Raw genomic sequence first — 14,803 nt, forward strand, 5'->3', positions numbered from 1 at the left:
AAACTAACCAACATTCAAGGGACAGGCAGAGCAAAAGACAAACACAATGGAGAAGAGTTTGAAGAAAAACCAGACAGAAGCAATGGAGAGAATGTCTCAAAAGGGAAGCAGTGGTCAGAGAAATCAAATGCTAATGAAAGATCAAGAAAGATGTGGACAGCAAATTATCCACTGGATTTAATAAAAGGAGATAGTCAATGACCTTGCGAAAGTAGAAGTAGTGGAGTGTCAAAATCAGACTGTGGTAAAGCAATTATACCCCAATAAAGATGTTAAAAAAAAAAATCAGACTGTGATGGGTTGACGAGTTGAAGGTAAGGAAATAAAAAAAAAAAAAATTCTTTTCAGGTAATTCTTCCAAAAACTTTAGTTCTAAAGGAAGAAGAGAATGAAATAGGACACAAATAACAATAACAGCTAACACACGGTGCTGTGTGACAGGCAATGTTCTAAGAGCTTTACATTTCTTAACTAACACAATACTTTCAATAACATAGGTTCTTTTACCCTCACCATTTTATATTGGTGGGCAAAGTGATGGGCAAAGTGAAGTATAGCGATATTAATGTAAGGACATGTAATGTGACAGAACAAAAATTAATATTTATTTTTAAATTTAATTTAATTTTTAAACAACTTCAGGTGTATAGAAAACTTACAAGAAGAATAAAAGGAATTTCTGAATACCCTTCACCCACATTTCCCAAATGTCAACATTTTACTACATTTGCTCTAGCTTTCTACATATACAAACACATTTTGGTTTCCAAATCACTCAAAGTTGTAGATATGCCCTAATACTCTGAAATACTTCAGTGTAAACTACCTAAAAAAAGGAATGCTCTTATATAATGAACACAGTAGAATTATTTAAAAACCAGGAAACTGAACACTGAACCAATACTATCAACTATTCTAAAGATTTTATTTAGATTTTTCCAATTATTCCTATAAAATCCTTTATAGCAAAAGAAAATCCAAAATTATGTTACATAGAGTTGTCATAATCCTTCTAATCTCTTTTAACCTGCAAAATTCCTGAGTTTTTCTTTCCATTTTATGATATTAGCATTTTTAAAGACTGTAAGACAATTATTTTGTAGAATACCCTCATTTGGTTTTGTCTCATGATTAGATTCAAGTTATTCAGTTTTGGCAGGAATTCAACAGACTTGATGCTGAGTTCTATTTGGTGTATCTTATCAGAAGGTACATAATCCCATTTCTGGCAATGATAACAATGTTCATTTGGTTCAGGTAGTGTCTGCTAGGCTTCTCCATTGTAAAGTCAAAAGTCAATAATTTGCCCTTTTAAATTAAGAATAACTTATGAGGTTATTTATACCTTGAAAGTATGCAAATATCCTGTTACTACTCAAGTTTTCACCCCCTAGTTTTCAGCATTTGTTAATGATTCTCGCGTGAATCAATTACTGTTGTGATGGCTATTCTAATTCCATCTTTTTTTTTTTTTTTTTTGCAGTACGCGGGCCTCTCACTGCTGTGGCCTCTCCCGTTGTGGAGCACAGGCTCCGGACGTGCAGGCCCAGCGGCCACGGCTCACGGGCCCAGCCGCTCTGCAGCATGTGGGATCCTCCCGGACCGGGGCACGAACCCGTGTCCCCTGCATCGGCAGGCGGACTCTCAACCACTGCGCCACCAGGGAAGCCCTCTAATTCCATCCTTTGTTCTTCTATAATTATTAGTTGTTTTTCTGCATTGTAAGGAAGAACTTCCCTTCCTCCTTACTCATTCATTAATTCATCCATTCAAGTGTGGATTCAGAGATTCTTACCCTATTCAATAGGTTATAACCCTTTTACCATCATTTATTTTGTTGCTCAAATTAGCCAGTAGGGGCTCCTTTAAGCTGGCTCTTGTATCTTTCTGACACGTCTCTACCATTCTGTGAGCACTGTCTTGTTTTTATGGCCCAACAAGATGTTCCAAGATTATCTTCTTTCCTTGCCCTAGCTCAGAAATCAGCCATTTCTCTAAGGAGCCCTGGTTCCTTTAAAAAATGCTGAATGGAATTTAAAAACCAAGGTCCACCATAAAAGGGGATGCAGTACTACATTCTACAACATGCGTGAACCTTGAAAACACTCTAAGTGAAAAAAGCCAGACAGAAAAGGCCACTTATTATATGATTCCATTTGTATGAAATGTCCAGAATAAGCAAATCCATAGCGACAGAGAGCAGATTAGTGGTTGTCAGGGGCTGCAGTAACGGGAGGATCAGGAGTTTCACGTTAGGAACTTGATTTTAGGGATGATGAAAACGTTCTGGAATTACAGAGTGGTCATGGTTGCACAACCTTGTGAATATACCCAAAACCACTGAGTTATATACTTAAAAGCGTGAATTTTATGGTATGAAATTATACCTCAATTAAAAAAAAAACCCAAGATCTGGGCACTAGGTGTGCTCAGTGGTACTGGGGTTTTTATTGCATGTAGGCCCTCTTAAAGGACAGCATTAGGAAACAGATGTTTGTATACTCATGTACAAATTCATATGTGTACATACAAATGTGTGTAGACACACACATACATGCATATACACTCCAACACATCCAGCTATCTATATAAAAACCCATGAAGTTCACATTGATATCTCCAATTCCAAGGCAATACTGCAGTATTTATTGTATCCTTCCCTTTTTTCAGATTTGTGATTCCCTTCCACAACAGTGTGGAAGCTTAGAACAAGGAGAGTTCAGCTCTCTTCACCATTGTACTTCAGTATGTCTGTTTATTTTAACAAAACTATAATTTACTGAATAAAATTCAGCTGAATTGGTACTAAAAGCAAAGATCTCTTAATTGGTACTCACAGTGATACTGTCCAAGAGTTTGGCCATATGTTTAATAATTTCACCATGTTGTATGGGTTGCATCTGTAGTAATTTCTTAATAACAACCACACTTTCAGCAACAACTATTTCTGAAAAAAAAATTCACATTATGCATATTAAATATGTATAATTCAATTCAAACTCATTATTCTTGGTAAAATGTAAATTTAAATTAGCAAAACATTCTACATGTCTTAAATGACTAGGTGAAAACTATAACCATGAGTATACATCTAAATTTTGGGGGTGAACCTTCAACTAAAGTAGGAGAGTAAAAAAATAAATAAATAAAAATAAAGTAGGAGAGTATACTTTAATTTCTAACTTCTGTTGCTGTCTCCTAGCTTCTGATATCCTTTTCTAATCTCTGCTTCTTTAATTCAGAAAAGCGAAGTGAGGTTAGATTACACAATCACCATAATGTTCAACTGTCTTTGACGTTTAATCACAGCTCTCAAATACTGTTCTTTGATTCCTAGCAGTTATATAGTGGTAATCAAATACTTAGAATCTACATAACATTTTTTCAATTCTAAAGAAAATAGCAAACTTTAAAAAAATTCCTTAAGTGGTATGTCTAGAAAAGTGAGTATCACGTATTATTAGTAGTAGGAAAGGTGTTACTATAGAAATAGCCAGAAAGGGTCGGCTTGTGAGCTAAACCGTTTCCATTTGATGCATGAATCCACTCTCCGCATTTCGTGGCCCAACTCTGTGCCCTTAGAGGCTGACTTCTGTGGACTGTATCAACCAGATTCCTTTGTCCCTCACTTACAGGTATGTTTAGCCAATAGGAAGCACCAGCAAGAAATCAGGGGGCAGGAGAGAATATTTATTACCCTGGATCCCTCTCCTGCCAGACCTCCCTGGCAGTGCTAGCATTCCTCTATTGAAGGTTTCAGTTCCTATGAGTGGCTCTCTCCTTCAGGGTCTGTTAAGTGTCCCGACTCCTCAAACCGCTTCACTTCAATTCTACATATGGTAACGGCTTCCCACCTTGCTACCCTGCGAGCCCCAGGGTGTTACAGTATACCTTGTTGGTTTCCCTTAATCCCACCTACAATTTATAAATAAACAGTTCTTTCATTAAATTCTCTTCAATTGTCCCTTTTAAGTCATCTGTTTCTTGCCAGGGCCTTAACTAATATAGTAATTGGTACTAGGAGTGGCTCTAGGAAGCAGATCCTCAAATTGGGATTCTGAGATTGAGTTATCACAGGCTAACCACTGGTCCAGAGTTACGATTTTAGTGGCAACGGTAGAGAAATGTCATAAACTAGTAAGAGCACTTGACCTAATGGAATGAATCTTATATAAATGATTACTAATGTTACTGATGCCAAAGAAATACACCAACACTGCCTTTACTTATTATTCTGGCATTTTTATTAACTGAGATTCATGGATATTAGAGATTCCCCAGGCAAACACATAGGTTTATTTTAATATTATTCTGGAAATATACCATGACTTGTGTTTTGTTACTCTTTTTCTCTGAAATACATTTTCTTATCTAGCCTCGTTTAAGTATATAAGCAAAAGTTTTTATCGTTCTAATTATTATTAAACATATATACTTCATATTATATATATGTGTGTACATACATACACACACACACACACACACACACCCCTCTTTCTCCCTGGGAATGATACATTAATATTTCATAATGTTTCAGTTTACAAAATGATATATTTCTTTTTAATTCTCACAATAACATGTGGTAGGTACCTTATTATCATCATCTTAAAGATGAAGAAAGAGAAATGCACTGAAGAATTCAAACTCAGAACCAGAATGTACCATTCTATCTCTAATGTTCTATGTTACTATGAGCGGGTATTACTTTTATAAAGACCACCTCTTGGAGCTATGAGGAAAACAGAAACAAATCAGAATGAGACTCTGCCCTCATCAAACTTACACTCTGCTAGGAAACATTAAGTGGTTAAGTAAGCAATTACCATGCAAAGTAAAGTATGGTTAAGTGTGGTTTTAAAGAATCCATAGTAAAAAATGTATCTTTTTAAAATATATTATTGCAAAACTAGCCTAAATTAAAAAAAGTTATATAATTTTAATTATTCACATGTAGAGGCAGGGTTGGCTATAGTTGAAATAAACTTGGCATTATTTACCCTTTGGTGGCACCTTGGTTTCCTATTGTTGCTGTTATAGATTACCACAAACTTAGTGGCTTCAAGCAACACAAATTTATCATTTTACAGTTCTGGAGCCAGAATTTAACACAAGTCTTATGGAGCTAAAATCAAGGTGTTAACAGGACTAAGTTCTCCACAGAGGTTCTAAGGGGAAATCTGTTCTTTGCCTTTTCAAAATTTTAGAGGCTACCCACATTCCTTGGCTCAAGGCCCCCTGCCAGCAAGGACATCATTCTAGCCTCTGCTTTTGACATCTGACTTTCCTGGTTACACTGGGCCCAAGATTATTGGATGAATAATCTCTCCATCTCAAGAATTTTTTTTTCTAACGTGTTAGTTTCTGCTGTATAACAAAGTGAATCAGCTATATGTATACATATATCCCCATATCCCCTCCCTCTTGCGTCTCCCTATCCCACCCCTCTAGGTGGCCACAAAGCACTGAGCTGATCTCCCTGTGCCATGCAGTTGCTTCCCACTAGCTATCTATTTTACATTTGGTAGTGTATATATGTCCATGCCACTCTCTCACTTTGTCCCAGCTTACCCTTCCCCCTCTCTGGGTCCTCAAGTCCATTCTCTACGTCTGTGTCTTTATTCCTGTCCTGCCTCTAAGTTTGTCAGAACCTTTTCTTTAAAATTTTTTAAAGACTCCATATATATGTGTTAGCATACGGTATTTGTTTTTCTCTTTCTGAGTTACTTCACTATGTATAATAGACTCTAGGTCCATCCACCTCACTACAAATAATTCAATTTAGTTTCTTTTTATGGCTGAGTAATATTCCATTGTATATATACACATCTTCTTTATCCATTCATCTGTCGATGGACACTTAGGTTGCTTCCATGTCCTGGCTATTGTAAATAGTGCTACAATGAACAATGTGGTACATGACTGTTTTTGAATTATGGTTTTCTCAGGGTATATGTCCAGTAGTGGGATTGCTGGGTCATATGGTAGTTCTATTTTTAGTTTTGTAAGGAACCTCCATACTGTTCTCCATAGTAGCTGTATCAATTTACATTCCCACCAACAGTGCAGGATGGTTCCCTTTTCTCCACACCCTCTCCAGCATTTATTGTTTGCATCTCAAGAATCTTAATCACATCTGTAAAGTTCCCTTTGCCACATTAGGTAACATATTCACAGATTCCAGGCATCAGGACCTGGACATCTTAGGCGTTGGGTTGGAGGGGGAGGGTGTTATTCTACCCTACCCAGGTGCCTTCTCATTCCCTTTGGGTAATTCCACCCTACTTTTCCTTCATGCTACCTCCTGGTTTTCAAAGACCTCACTCAGTACTGCAGTGGTACTCTACCACAAGTACAAAGTGATCTTATGTTCTGGGCCTTTCCAAGCTTTCTCCTTGTCCTCAACAGAACTTAATGGTCCTCACTCTAAGAAGTATAGCCTACTATTTTTAAACAATGTAACTTTATTTTGGTAAGAACACTTAACATGAGATCTACCCTCTTAACAAATTTTTAACCATATGATACTTTACCGTTGACTACAGGTACAATGTTGTACAGTAGATCTCCAGAGCTTATTCACCTTGCTTAACTAAAAGTGATGCCCGCTGATTAGTAGCTGCCCATTTCCCTTTTCTTCTAGCCCCTGGCAAGTACCTTTCTGTTCTTGGATTCTATGAATTTGACTATTTTAATACGTCATACAAGTAGAAACATTCAGTATTTGTCTTTCTGTGACTGGATTATTTCACTTAAGTTTCTCAAGATTAGTACAGCCTACTATTACCTTCATTTTACAAATGAGCAATCTGAAGCACAGGGAGACTGTGTAATTTATTCAAGACAACATTAACATTCAAACACAGGTAGTCTAGTTCTGCATGAGAGCAGACAGCTGGCAATTGAGTAAGTGGTCAATATACAGGAAGACTGTAGTATACTTGTTTTTTTGTTTTTTTGTTTGTTTTTGTTTTGCGGTACGCAGGCCTCTCACTGTTGTGGCCTCTCCCGTTGCGGAGCACAGGCTCCGGACGCGCAGGCTCAGCGGCCATGGCTCACGGGCCCAGCCGCTCCGCGGCATGTGGGATCTTCCCGGACCGGGGCACGAAACCATGTCCCCTGCATCGGCAGGCGGACTCTCAACCACTGCGCCACGAGGGGAGCCCTGTGGTATACTTGTTTATTATTGCCTCCCTCCATTAGGCTGTGAGCTCCTTATGGGCAGAAACTTTCTATAGGCTGACAAATATCTTATTCATCTATTCTACACATACTAAATACCTCAACTGATTCAACTTTTCAACAAATGCCTATTATATAAAACAAAACAAAACAAAAAATAGTCTTTGCCCCAATTCTTTTAGTTTACAGTAGATGGTAAGAAGGTTATTCAGACAAGCAAATGTTGCTAATATATTATCTAAAGAAAATTAACTGAGGAATTAAATTATCCTAAGTCAACTGAAATGCAGATTTCTCCTTAAGGTCTTTAAGAAATCTGTTTATCAGTGAAACTTACATAGTGATAATGGACTATTTTAGGGCAACCTTCAAGTCTGCCTACAAGTCCTGTCCATGCCAAGAAGGAAGACATCAACAACAATAAAAACCCTACAGGTCAAGAAGAATATATTAAATATATGTAAAAACAATGGAGTCTCAGTGCTGTTCCTGGGGTTGTAAGATACATTATCTAAAAAGATGATGAGGTATTCATACTAATATAAAATCAAAGAGTCATAGACCCTTAGAGGGCCAAAAGAGCTTACAGATTTTAAAGAAACTGAGGCCTCATTCACAGCATTTATTCCTAAAAGCAGATCTTTCAATAGGAAGAGAAAGGGGCTCTGTTGTAACAACTGACCATTTTAAGTTAAAAATATTATTACTTTCTTTAATGTCACTGAGCCAGTTTCCAAACTATGAAAGTGAAGCATATATGATAAACAGTTAAAGAATCAGGCAAATGATGATTGTGAAATCAGAACCTGAAAAATACAATTTAACTTTCTTAATATTCAAAGCAGAAAAAAAATCCACTGTTATAAACAGAGTTTGGTTTACCAAAAACAAAAGCCTGAACATTGAAATGTCAGAGTTTAAGTCAGTAAATCTACCTTGAGGAGTGATTATAAATTATATTAGTTTCCCATTGACTAATTAATAAAATGATCTATTCGTCCCTTAAAAGTACTACAGGGTATAGAATATTCATCTTCTAAATCAAAGTCAATAAAAAATTAAGAGTCTGGGATTAACATATATACATAACTATAAATAAAACAGATAATCAACAAGGACCTACTGTATAGCACAAAGAACTCTACTTAATATTCTGTAACAGCCTAAATGGGAAAACAGTCTGAAAAAGAATAAATATATGTATATGTATAACTGGATCACTTTGTTGTACACTTGAAACAAACATAACATTGTAAATCAACTATATGGCAATATAAAATAAAAATTTTTTGAAAATAGATAAAAGCAAAACTTGCTAAAAAGAAAAAAGTACTACAGGGGTACAGAATATTCATCTTTTAAATCAAAGTCAATAAAAAACAGTTTTTGAGAAATTAATGTGTTAGAAAGCCTAAGTAGAAACAACTGCTTTAAAATTCAGCTTGAAAATTTCACATGAGAAAAAGTGGTCAAAATATAAAATTGACAAACCTTAGATCCATTTTGTATTTGAAAGAACTAGCCAGCATTCTAACTGATTTGTGGTGCTTTTTGTAAGCAATCAAATTGAAGTGTGTCTTAGAAAGTCATTATTAAAGACATAGGAAAATGAAAACATATTTTTTAACTCACATTTTAAAGTGTGACATAGAAATAGAGACAAAGAGGATGTTATTGTTAAAAGTAGAAATAGATGAAATGGATGACATTTAGCACCCTATCCTCTGTAGTTACCTTCTACAGGCAATTTTTTTTAAAAATCTATTTCCTTGATAATTTTTCTTGCCACTTATTTGAAGTTATAATACTGCATATAGAAAAACGTTCTATCCGTCATAATATCTTGAATTTACAGGTTAAAATTTATAATTTTATGCTTACAGGAAACATCATTCTTATTTGGGGATAAATTTTGTTTCAAATTATTTTCGTTAGAAGTATTTACAATAATATTACAGCTTTCTAGAGATCTACATCTGGAAAAAGACAATTAGGCATAACGTAGTAAAAAGTTACTTTTCAAATAAAATATAAAAAGTAATCAATTTTGTTATGTTTCACCTTATGGTTGCTATGTCATATATGCCTGGGTCTAGATATGACATAATTATATTTAGAATTCCACAAATAATTTCAATAACTTTACACAGAAAATTATGCTTTTCCTAAAAAAAATCCCTTGTTTTAATCTCATTTTAATTAAATAAATTATTTTAAAGGTGAAAGCTGACTCATTTTTCTTTCTTTCTTCAAAAGGTCTCATTTATTCTAAAGCCATATCATAGAAATAACGGACATTTACCACAGAAAGTATGAAATCTAGATTATGTATTTTACTGGATATTACCTATCCAGTTTTACAAAATGTTTAGATACTGTTTGGCTTAAAAACATGAAGCTGTTCCAAACTGATGACTTTTAAATCTAATTAATCTTGAATATAAAATTATTAAGTGACTTTCTGGAAAAAAACTTTGAAGTTACACATTTACATACTTTTTTGATCTACCTTTTATAACTTCTCATGTTGTAAAGTCATTTGCCTGCTTTTAGCACCCTCTGCAGGTGAACCAATATTATACATAGCATATGTCATTAAAAAGCAGTAAAATAGAACCTTTGTGGAAAGGGTGCAATGAAGGTGATTAAATTGTGAAGAAATAAAATAAACAAATTATACTTTCTTAGTTCTGGTCAGGTAAGAAAATTCTGTTTGTAAGTTAATTATCTAATTTACTAAAACAACAACAAAAAACTGTGTGTGTGTGCGCGCATAGTTCAAAAGATAAAATGTTACTATTCACTGTAACCATGCTACTGACATACAGGAAAAACTAAAATGCAATACTAAAAAAGAAGTTACAATCTGTAGATCATACCAAGAATATTCAAATGAGAAATTATTTGAAAATAAAATGAAGCTGTCAACTTACCATCCCTGTTGGACAGCAGACACACCAGGCCAGTAAGGCACGTGTCAGTGACTTCTGAGATGTTGGTGGCACATCTGCCTATAGTTTGAATAGTGGCTGCTGCAAACTGTTTATCCTGGCTTTTCACATAGGTCTAAAAAATTATCTCAGTTAGTTCATACATTGGCACTATCAAGTGAACAAACAAATCCCTAATATATTAAGCTCTGTCAGAATATAAGAATTCTAGAATACATAATCTTCTCATCTAAAGGCATAACAAGAGGTCCAACTCCTGAATTAATTTAGTTCTGCTTTTTCACTTAAAGAATGTGGCTACAGAAGAGGCACATTTTCAAGCCAGGTTCATTCACCTGTGGCTACAGTGGCTTGTGACTCCAGAAGAGATAGTAGGGAGCAGTCACCCAAGGACAGCAATTAGTTTAAGTGCAAGGTTGAAAGAGATGATGAGAACCCTCTCTTTGGAGGTTTCAGTTCATTTAACCAGCAGCATCTGTGAATCTATGAAAAAAGGGTTGCTTTTTCAGAGCTACTAAAGCTAAAAATTGGGAGAAGAGGAGGAAAAGGATCAATATGCTACTGATAAACATTTTATACTTTCAAAATGGTATCTGAATGTTAGTAAACTGCAATAGCTACAGTGAGTAGCATTTCAATAAAGACTTTATAAATACTTGATTTGCAACAAAATAAAACACCACACTTTTGAAAGAGATTTTCTTGAAAAGAATGCTTTAAAAATACACTGTAAACCATATATTTATATAAACTTAAAAAGAAATTAATCACTTATTTATTACAGACCTAAAGAATTTCACTTTGGTTATAACTTTCCTAATTTAAAAACTAAGCTTTTATTGTATACAGAAACAAATTTATTTTTAATAAATATGCATATTTATATACATTATATATAAATGGAATTTTAAATCCCATTTTCAATTGAAATTTAAAAAAATGACTCCCAACCTCAAATGACAAGTACCTAATGTAGAATTAACACCACGTTCATCTAACATGCAAAACAGAATATGCATTTAAATGGTGCCTAAATGGCAAATGGAGGAGAAAATCCAAGAATATCTAAAAGATACACGAATTTAGTGAAAATGGTACCAAAACACGATTAAATGCTGAGGAAATAAATTAAACAAATTAAACTCTCTTAGTTCCATGTAGGAAAGATCAACTGTATTTAAAACCATTTCCCAGTTGATTACCTAATTTCCTCAGTTACAAAAAACTGAGTCTTTAGAAAATTTCTCTATTTTCTCAAAAAGTTATGAATAAACTGTACACATCTATGAACATAACCCATAAACACAGAAATAAGGTAAAATATAGACAGTGATAAAAAAGGATACATGAAGAAAGAATATATTAAAAAGTCTCACTAAACAGTGGACCTTACTAAACATCCTGATATTAAATGAAATGACTAGATCACCAATATCCTGAAACAGGTAAATAATGCCATAAAATTACCTGAGATTCCTTCCCTAAAACCCCAGTAACCCTGACATAAGCAGAAAACAGACAGCAAAAGGACACCCAAACAGATTACACATGATAAGAGGAAAAGCAAAAACTGCAAACACAAAGACAAAAACTTTAAAACAAAGTCAAATTTAAGCAATGTTCTATACCACAGATTATTAGATAAGAACTTGAGATACTATATTTTCTGGTATGTGAATATAAGATAAGCAGATATCCTAATTTTACAAGGAGTTTTTCTAGAAAAATATATAGCATGAAAGTATAGTAATTCAGTTACAAAATTATAAAGCATGAATATGTTATAATATTCTACTACTCCTGTTAAAAGTGTAAGATCATACAGTTAAAAAGAAATACAATGTCTATATGGCTAAAAAGAAATTTAATGCAGGCATACAGAATGACTATGGCAATAAAATCAGTTAAATCTATAAAAGCTGGGAGTTGACAAAAATTCTGTGATTAGTGTGTCGCATGTGGTATACTTTTGCTAAGAAAACTGCTGATGAGATGTAAAACCCGTAATACTGATATGAGGTTTTCTATTACCGTGCTCCACCACTAAGTCTTCAGAGCTAACCCTTTCATCATAAAGGGCATAAGATCCATGAAGTAACTTTTTAGTATTTTGGGGTGATGTGTAGCTGGGAAGCATCTCATCCATCAGCACACATGATTTAAAAAATACAGCAAAACAAAACATTAACAACAATTTAAAAACTCATGATGAGGCCAATTTTAAACCAATTTTTTGGAGCTATACATGAAGCTAAGAAGACAATGTCTAAAACAGTAGTAGGCCAATCAAATAGGGACAACCATGTAAGAAGTGAAGCCATTTTCATGAGAGTATAGCATGGACTACTGATGATGACAGCACAAAAAGATAGAATCCTTACAGTGACTTATTTTCAAACAAGGAGTTATAAACCAGTCTCTCAAATTCTATGATATGAAAACATGAAAGGGACTACCATTTCATTTCCCTTAAATTTTAGATTTGTAGTTAATGTTTACTCTTGAAAATTTATAAATTTATTAGCTGTCAATCTTGCCCCAAATCACTGTTTTATTTATACAATTACACATATCTAAATTGAGAAAGATATATATCTTACTTTAAACTGAACAGATGCTTTAGAAGTTATTGTATAATTAGCACTGTACACAAACCTGAAATTCTCGAAGAAGAGTTGATATGTTGGCTTCATTTGCCAAGTTTGTCAAAATTTCAAGCTATGATAGAAAAAAGAGAAAGTAAACAGGTTAAAACACAAATAAAAAGGATGAATTTAATAAAGGTTATGCATTTAATAGAAAGGTAATTTCTGTTTTTAAAAAAAGTTACACTATTACAAATGGGAGGCATTATACCCTTCAGGTGAACTTTGTCTCCCTACACCTACAAACAGAACAATTATATAGTGCCTAAAAGTAATTACAAAAAAGAGAATCATACGTCTTCCTTAGTTGTTTGTCCCAACTTTATAATTTATATCTAATTAACCTAAACAACTTAAGGTAGTTTTATTTCTTTTTCTTTTAATTAAATAAAGTTAGAAAACGACTTGCCCTCCGTGTAATACCTCTATATTCCAGATACCAATTATTCCCTTATTTAGTTTTTCTTCATCCTACCATCTCAAATATTTAGACAGTTTAATTCTCTCTTCCAGATTTATAGTTACAAGAAATATGCAATTAAAAGCTCATCTCCAATAGGCTTGCTAAAAATTTTCAGTTTCTACTCATAAAAAAATATTCAATTAATCTGAAGGAAAGCTTCAAAAAGGAAAAAAGGAACAGAAACAGATGGGACAAACAAAACACAAGATGTAGACATAAACACACTCATATCAATAATTACATTAAAAGTAAATGGTCTAATGCTCCAACTAAAAGGCACAGATTGTAGCAGTTCTTTATATATTCCAGAGAGTAGTCAATTTTCAGATATATATACTGGAAATATTTTCTCCTAGATTATGAACTGACTTTTCATTTTATTTTGATGAGAACATTTTAATTTTTTGTACAATTTTAAAAAACAATCTCTAATGTACAGAAAAGGTAAAAACCAGTTTTTATCTGAACCATTTGAGTCCAGAGTCATCAAAATGATACCACATCATCTCCAAACACATCTGTACATATTTTCTACAAACAAGGACACTGTCTTACAGACCACAATACAACCAAGGAAATCAGGAAATTAACACTGATACATCACATCTATGCAATAATAACTTACATTTAAATTTCACTAATTATCTCAACAATGTATAAAAGAAGACTCCAGATCCATACCATACATTGTATTTAGTTGTCTCTTTAGTCTCCTTCAGTCTGAAAGTTTCTCAACCTTTCTTTTGACCTTCACGAAGTGGACACTTTTGATGATTATGAACCAATTATTTTGTAAATTTATCCTTCAATTTGGGTGTGTCTTAGTTTTTCGTTTTTTGTTTTTTTGTGATTAAACTCAGTTTCCATGTGAAGAACCAATCATTCCAATATTTACTGAATAGTCTACTAATGAATAGTCCTCACTGGTTTACAATGTCTCCTCTGTTATATGGTACATTTTGATAGGCAGAGATCTGTTTCCAGGCTTCATTTTCTATTCCACTTATTTTTCTATCTAAATATCACACTGTTTTAATCATTATAACTTTATACCCATAACTATATTCTATACTGTAGTTATCATTCCCTGAACACAACACTCTTTCATAATCCCTTGTGTTAGCATAAAATGTGCCTTTCTCCTATACCCAATGCTACAACCTCCCAATCAACTTACCTACCAACAACAAAAAAATTGACGAAATCATGTTATTCTTTTTAGATCCAATCAAACATCATCTTTTCCACCAGTCTTTTCTAAATATCCCAGAGAATTGGCCCCATCTTTCTCTTTTTCCACAACACTCAATTCAAACCTCTTTATCACTTAAAACACATAGTGCTGAAATTATCTGTTTCCATGTCTGTCTCCTTTACATACTGTGAGTTATTCAAGGTATAGGTAGCATGTCTTAACTTTGTATTATTAGAATGTAGCACAGTAATTAGTATAAAATAATGTAGTTTAAAAAGCATAAAGAAAATCCCTCAATGTCTATTTTAAAAAAAACCCACAGGTCTCCATTTTACAGATGCTAAACCAAAAGTTACAGCAATAGCGTCAA

The 14,803-nt window shown here is 33.9% G+C and overlaps 1 protein-coding gene across 4 annotated transcripts in view; it reads right to left on the bottom strand.

Moving 5' to 3' along the window:
* The window catches only part of AP3B1 (adaptor related protein complex 3 subunit beta 1), a 275,059-nt gene that overhangs the window by 136,341 nt on the left and 123,915 nt on the right, over nt 1–14,803 (bottom strand). For all 4 annotated transcript variants that reach the window (XR_009563389.1, XR_009563390.2, XM_030846347.2 and 1 more), the window contains exons 12-14: nt 12,786–12,848; nt 10,113–10,245; nt 2,838–2,947 (exon numbers count right to left, since the gene is read on the bottom strand). Coding sequence is in view for 2 of the 4 variants with exons in the window: in XM_030846347.2 (XP_030702207.1) it covers nt 2,838–2,947; nt 10,113–10,245; nt 12,786–12,848 (306 nt within the window). In the remaining 2 variants the exon portion in view is untranslated. The remainder of the gene's footprint in view (nt 1–2,837; nt 2,948–10,112; nt 10,246–12,785; nt 12,849–14,803) is intronic.

Source organism: Globicephala melas, chromosome 3 (assembly GCF_963455315.2).
Source record: "Globicephala melas chromosome 3, mGloMel1.2, whole genome shotgun sequence".
Lineage (NCBI taxonomy): Eukaryota > Metazoa > Chordata > Mammalia > Artiodactyla > Delphinidae > Globicephala > Globicephala melas.